This window comes from Cucurbita moschata, unplaced genomic scaffold (assembly GCF_002738365.1).
Source record: "Cucurbita moschata cultivar Rifu unplaced genomic scaffold, Cmos_1.0 Cmo_Scf00048, whole genome shotgun sequence".
Classification (NCBI taxonomy): Eukaryota; Viridiplantae; Streptophyta; class Magnoliopsida; order Cucurbitales; family Cucurbitaceae; genus Cucurbita; species Cucurbita moschata.
In genome coordinates this window covers 1,665,205-1,671,990 of record NW_019268564.1, presented here as the reverse complement: position 1 = coordinate 1,671,990, position 6,786 = coordinate 1,665,205, and the positions used below count along the sequence as shown (strand labels likewise).

Below are 6,786 nucleotides of genomic sequence, written 5' to 3'. Positions count from 1 at the left end.
GACGCGTTTTAAAGCCTTGAGGGGAAGCCCAAAGAGAACAATATCTGCTAGTAGTGAATCTGGGTCGTTACAAATAGTATCAGAGCCAGACATCGGACGATGTGCCAACCTTCTCATTGTTCCCTGAAGGGGGGTAGACACGAGGCAGTGTGCCAGTAAGGACACTGGGCCCCAAAGGGGGTGGATTTGGGGGCAGTCCCACATCGATTAGAGGAAGGAAAAAGTGCCAGCGAGGACACTAGGCCCCGAAGGGGGGTGGATTGTGATGTCCCACGTTGGTTGGGGAGGAGAACAAACCACCCTTTATAAGGGTGTGGAAATCTTCCCCTAGCAGACTCGTTTTAAAACTTTGAGGGGAAGCCCGGAAGGGAAAGTCAGGTCGTTACACAAAAAGTATTGAACTCTAGGATTTCGTAAACATCTTCCCTACATTCACATAGTCTTAATCAACTATTATGTAGTATATTTTTTGTTAGGGGCAAACTCTAGGTCTAATAAACCCTAAACGTCGAACCCAACTTCAATATTAAGGAGTACGTTTGTTGTTAGAGGTCTAAAAAATATGTAATAGCTTTGGATTTTCCAAACTGATAAAGATTTTCAATAATACCTTTAACTTAAAAAAAAAAATTAAAATACTTTTACCTACGCGAGTTTTAAAGTTATGTTATCATTAAAATTTTTGAAAATTCGGGGGTCGTTTTTGCAAAAAAATCATAATGATTTATATATGTATATAATACAAAACGCCATTTTAAAGAAAATTAACTTCCATGTAAAGGTGATACGAGTTTATTCAATATCGGACCGCATATATGTAAAGAAACTCGAGGAATGAGAGAAGGGAAAAGACTTACAATGTTAGGGTTCTTGGTGGAAGGGGGCAGCAAGGAGAGCCGCCGTGTGAATCAAATGATACCGAGACGCCGTTTTCCAAACCTTTACAAATCACAACGTTGATTTCACGGAAAAGAAAAACGAAACATTCAAAATCAAATCGAAGAAGAACACATGAAAGAAGCGAAAGATCAGGCAAATTAAGCTCTTCAATCCAACCTGTTTAAACCGGAAATCAAGCCACAATCGAATTCATATCGCGAAGCTACAAAAGAAAAAAACACGAGAATCGAGGAAGAAATTACCAGAAATCGGCGCGACTTTGTGTCAGCGAAGTGGGGGTTCATCTTGTTCGAAAGCGGCTTTGAGAAATGTGAAGGTTTCTTTCTTTATTTCTTTTTCTGCGAATCATGACGGCCTGTCGCAGTCCTCAGCCGAAATATCGGTCCAAAAAGAAGAGGAAAAAGGCTCTTTTCTCTTCTGCTGCTTGTTCTTCATTCATTTCATTGCCCACAAATTGCAGACAGGTCAATGAGTTGACTTTCTAGGCCGTACAATGAATGGAAGAACTGGTCACTTAGTAGCAGCTGCAAGGGGAAAAGCATTCTAATGGAGGCTTGGGGCTAAGAGCTAAGATTCTAATGGAAGCTTTCCAGTTTTGACACAAAGAGACTAATATTTCCCGGCTCGATAGATTACGGTAAATTTAATTTAATCTAGCTCGACATAAGATGATGGTGTTTTGGATATGTGAATGAGATTCTGGGAGTATAACCGCTCAAGCCCACCATTAATAGATATTGTCCTTCTTTGAGAATCTAGTAGTGTAATCGCTCAAACACACAACTAGCCGATATCGTCTTCTTTGGGCTTTCCCTTCAACTCAAAATCCACCGCTAGTAGAGATTGTCCTCTTTCGGCTTCCCTCAAGGTTTTTGAAACACGTTTGCTATAGGGAGGTTTCCACACACTTATAAAGAGTGCTTCGTTTTCCTCTTCAACCGATGCAAGGAAATGAGAAAATCAGTAGTTTGTCGTATGAAATGAGGCTTCAAAGCAATGAAGCTTCAAATTTTACAACAAGATCAAGAGAATAAACAGCCAAGTTCTCGTTCATTTCCATTAGAACAAAGTAAGAGAAACTAATCTGGAAGGAAAAGGAAAAACAAAGCTCTGCTGATTAACAAGGGCAGGGAAGAACGTAGCATAATAACTTGTATTGTGGTGCATGCAGTGCAGGATAATATGCCTCAAAGTTTCTCAGCCAACGAAAATTTTTCAAGTGCTCCTTTAAGATTACGACCAGATAGAGATAGAAAGCATTTACTTGAAGCTAAGTAAATTCGTCGTCATAGAAGAAGCAAATCAGCAGACATTATCCAAATCATCTGTAGGTTTCTCACCTTGTGTCTGTAATGGCATTTGGCCAAACTCATGAGACATGTTTGTACAGTTAGACCTAACTTTGGTTAAGACTGCTCAGATCGACTCCCACCCATTATCATCGTCTTCGTCGTCGTTCTCCTGCTCAACTCAACTTAACTCAATTGGGTTTCAGTTAACCCTTCATTTTCTGTGGCAGTGTGGAGCAGTTCGTCGGGAGTGGCGGCTGGATCGAGATCCCAACAATGTTCAGGTAATGTACTTGTTTCTCCCTTTAGTAAATAAGAAGGTACCTGGTGTGAAAATCGTAGCATTTCTTTCCTGGGAATCCAACGAATGGCATCTTTGTCTGTATTTCTTTGATAAACCGTCTTGAATCCAGTTAGTTTCACAAGGGGGCACACACAGACACCAAGCTCTTCAGAGTAATCATCAAGAACTTCCACCATTTCATAGCGGTGCCTCACTTCATCAGGGGTTGATCTGTCCCAGTTTGATGACCAGTTTCGATAAACAGCCCAAATGTCTCCATTTCTTGGATATATCCGAATGCAGCCTCCCCTACCGGCCTTTTCGCGGCTTAAGACATGAGAGAAGATGTTGATATGCTCAATAACATCAGAGTGCCAAGCACGAAAATTTCCACAGGACTTCGTAAACCCGTACTCCAACCAGTTGACTGAGCCGAATTCCGTATCAGTTTTGGAGTTTAAGTAACTGATATGAATCTTAAATGGTTTAACAGAGATGATCTCGCGAATCAGACAGTACAAGCGAGGCATGCCGTCTTCTTCATCGTAAAGAGCCCATATTTGCTTTGCCTTGAAGCATTCCTCTGATCGATCTTTGTCAAAATCGTGGAAGTCGGAATCAGGTACGTTTATTGAGACTGGTCCAGCTTTATCTTTGTCTAACCTACGCCCGGATACGTCGGTATTAGTAGTTTTCGGTGCCCGTCCAGTCTTTCCAACCAATCCAACTTGAGATCCCGTCTTTGATTTCTCAAGAGAAGCAGTGGCTGAAGAAATCCTTATCTCTTCCAATTTCTGGCGAATTACAGTCCTTGCCTTCTCAATTAGCAGCTTTCTGGCGTCGAATGCCGGAGGGACAGGGGAGCGCTTAGCTGAAAGCTCAGTTGGAGAGGAGCAAACTACAGGCTCGGGCTTAACAGTGGCATTTCCATTAGCTACTCCTGAATCTGAAGCAGCCAATGGTCCCTTCTCCACATAACCATTTCTCAAACTGGCTTCTGCAACAACCTTCCTTCTCTTATCAGCTCCATTGCTATCTGATCCCAAGATCTCATGACAGCTGGAGGGTGTGCTTGCATTCATATTAGCCACCTTGTTTTTTGTAGGGCGCTTCCCGTTGACTCTTGCCTTTTCTTTCACTCCAGATGAACTGAAATGCCCATTTGTTTGACCAAGATTATCAACAGGTACCGAACCCGGCCCATTCGGGCCCAAGGTTTGTGTGTAGAATGCAGATGATGAGTTCCACTGAAACGACACATTCGAAACGTACTCATATCCATGTCCAGTATAAAAGCTAGTATCTCCTGGGATATACGTAACTCCCTCAAATCCATGACTTCCATATCGATTACCCGCAACATTTGACCAGTTGCAGTAGGGAAAAGAACCATTCACAGGGGCAGCTCCTGTTTCCACAGCAATGAAAACGCCACGGCAATTCTTGCACCGAAGTTTCTTGTTCACATATTTACGGAGATACTCATACTGAACTTTACAAGAGGTGCAAACAGTCCAAAAGGTATCGAGTCTACTGTGCGACATGGACATATTGGTATAGTTGTTAAAACTCGTAGCCGCAGAAGCATGAGCTGAAGATAAGTTCGGTTGGCTAACTGCAGATGCCAATTGAGTGGTTCTCTTGATATCATACGCATTTCTCTTGGAATTATCAGAAAGTAGAGCCCATGCTTCAGAAACGAGCTTAAAAGCTCCATCAGCCCCGACGGTCTTATTCTTGTCGGGATGAAGCAACACAGCCATCTTCTTGTACTGTTTTTTAATAGCATCTTTGTTCGCAGAAGGCTTCAATCCTAGAATAGAATAATAGTCCACTTCACCATTACACATAATCTCAGAGGCAATGTAAACATCAAAAGTTGACACCATTTGAGATATCCCTTCCAGCTCTGGGAACAAAGTTTTGGCCTTCAATGCATAATTCTTTGCACCATTAAAGTCTCGCTTCGCGAAACGCTTCTCAGCAACCACTTTTGCTTTAAGGGCCTCCTCTTTGTTTACTTCCATTTACAAATCTAAATCAGTGACAGACCAAAAACACTTCAAGACAAAAACTACGACCAGTGAGTTGTTCTTAACAGCTCATGAAGCCACATTCTTAAACATATACACATTTCCACGTTCCCTAATAATTGCCACCAATGTCAACGTTCCCACGGGAATTAGCTTGAAAAAGCGAACAATTCCTGCAGAGTTTTTGAACATTACAGTAATTAACAAGAAGAAAGGGAAATAGAAGACAGATCTTGAACGGGAAATTCATGCATAGTTTAGCATCTAGCTACAGTATACTGCAAAAAAGGAAAAAAAATTCAAAGCCTCAAGAATCTCGATCTTAGAAGTAAAAGAATCAACCAGTCCCAATCTCAAACAGTTCGACAACATAGACATTTTCAATTCTCAGTAGTCAGAGTACAGCCGCAACTAAATATCTCAACATTCCGTCGCTATTTCTTCAACATTCAAACACTTCAAACCAAAATCAGAAACCCCATTTCGCAACAAATCCGTATGAACAAGAAGGCACAAGATTCAGCTCAATTATTAAATCAAAACCCATAGCACATGTAAAATGAAAATCCATACGCAACAAATACTTTATCCCTTGAAATTAAAAAAGAACAATAAAGCCAAAAAAAGAAATACCTAAAAGAAGCTCACTGAAATCCGAGCAAGAAAATGGAGGTAGTAACTATCCAGATCGCCACGTGTACTTCGAACATCGAGCGAAACTTAGCTCACCAGTAGGCAAATCTCACTGTACCAGAGGCACTAACTCACTCAAACGAACTTCCTCCCGCGAAAACCAGAAGAAATTCCCCTAAAAATTAGGTTTCCCTTTTTTCAAAATAAAAAATAAAAATAGGGGAAAATGTAACTGCAAGTTCACAGACGAGTAAATTAGGGTTCATAAAATTGAAGAAATCTGAAAGTCGGACATGGACGATTTAGATCCGGTTCGGAGCCGGCTCTGCCTCCGAAGATGCGGCGGCGACGAATTTGGAGATGGAGGCCCTCGATCGCCGGTCGGAAAAATTAGAAAGAGAAAATAAAAATTAGTGTAATGTTGTAATAATAATAAAAATGGAAATATAATCTTGTAAAATGGAATTGTAATATGCTATTTAATGGTGCGTCCTGCTAACATGCGCCATTTTTTTTTTTAATTTAAAGTATAGTAATATAATTTCACATTTCCTCTTTTTTATAAAAAAATATAATTTTATTTTTGCATTTTTAGATTATAATTAAAAAAATAAAAACACATAATTTAATATTAATTTTATTGTTTTTTTTAAACTAAAAATCAATAATGTAGCTTAATAATTATTTTCCTCTTTTTTAATTTCTATTATTTCATTAACTATAAATTAATTATGGTTTATATTATCTCATTGGTAATGCAATTTTTACTTCTTTTATGAATAATAATAATAATACAGAATATTACTTTTTTACCTTTTTTTTTTTTTAAGATTTTTACCATTTGAGTCTTTGAGAGGTAATTATTATAAATGTTTTGGAATTAACCTTATTATAAAATTAATCCTAAGCTTTTTGTGCTATGGTTTTCAATATTCCATGCAAATTATATGCATACGTAATCTACTGACCCTTTTAGATTTTATGTTTATGTTGTTTAACTTTAGTCTTACTTCCGCTCGGGTGCTATTAAAGTACAGCAAAAACCTGTCACGATAAGCTATTTGTGTAGATATAATGAATATGTTTCCTTCCATAACATTTTATACTGGTCATGTAGGTCGACCTACGTCGGTCGAAGAACATAAAATTGAGTTCTGGTTTTTAAAGGCACCTGATCATGCTCGGTGAATTTTTATGATTCCTTTTAAAGTATAACTACAAAAGACTCGACATATTAAATTCTTTATACTTTATTACAATCAGTAAGGACGTAAGATAAACTTTGGTTAAAAGATAGGAGCATATGCTATGCTTTTATTCAAAGATAAGGATCACATCATAATTAAGGTTTAAGTAAAAATTAAATGTATATCGATTATAATATATAGTTTTTTTATACACGAAACTATAATATATATATATATATATAATATGTTGAAAGTATGGAGGTTGAACCCACATTTATGGTCTTTTGTATCATCATTAATGCCTCCTATAATACAAACAATAAGAATGCATCAATTGGTTTGAGATTTTTTTAATAATTGATAAAAAAGAAAATTATTTTTATTATTTATTATTAATATCATTACTTTAGTGAAATACACCTCTAAATTTGTTATTATGTTCCTATATTTTACTATATATA

The 6,786-nt window shown here is 38.1% G+C and overlaps 1 protein-coding gene and 1 long non-coding RNA gene across 2 annotated transcripts; both read right to left on the bottom strand.

The window, feature by feature from the left end:
• Positions 1-427: 427 nt before the first annotated feature.
• On the bottom strand, positions 428-1,469 carry LOC111435135. Its single transcript, XR_002709036.1, has 2 exons — positions 1,143-1,469; positions 428-939 (listed from the first exon to the last, which is right to left on the bottom strand). It is a non-coding gene; the product is annotated as an uncharacterized LOC111435135 (long non-coding RNA).
• A 381-nt stretch (positions 1,470-1,850) lies between these two features.
• On the bottom strand, positions 1,851-5,570 carry LOC111435133. The gene is made up of 2 exons (XM_023072470.1): positions 5,139-5,570; positions 1,851-4,678 (listed from the first exon to the last, which is right to left on the bottom strand). Exon 2 carries the CDS (start codon positions 4,497-4,499, stop codon positions 2,376-2,378), a length of 2,124 nt encoding a protein of 707 aa, XP_022928238.1. The 5' UTR covers positions 4,500-4,678; positions 5,139-5,570; the 3' UTR covers positions 1,851-2,375.
• Positions 5,571-6,786: the final 1,216 nt, after the last annotated feature.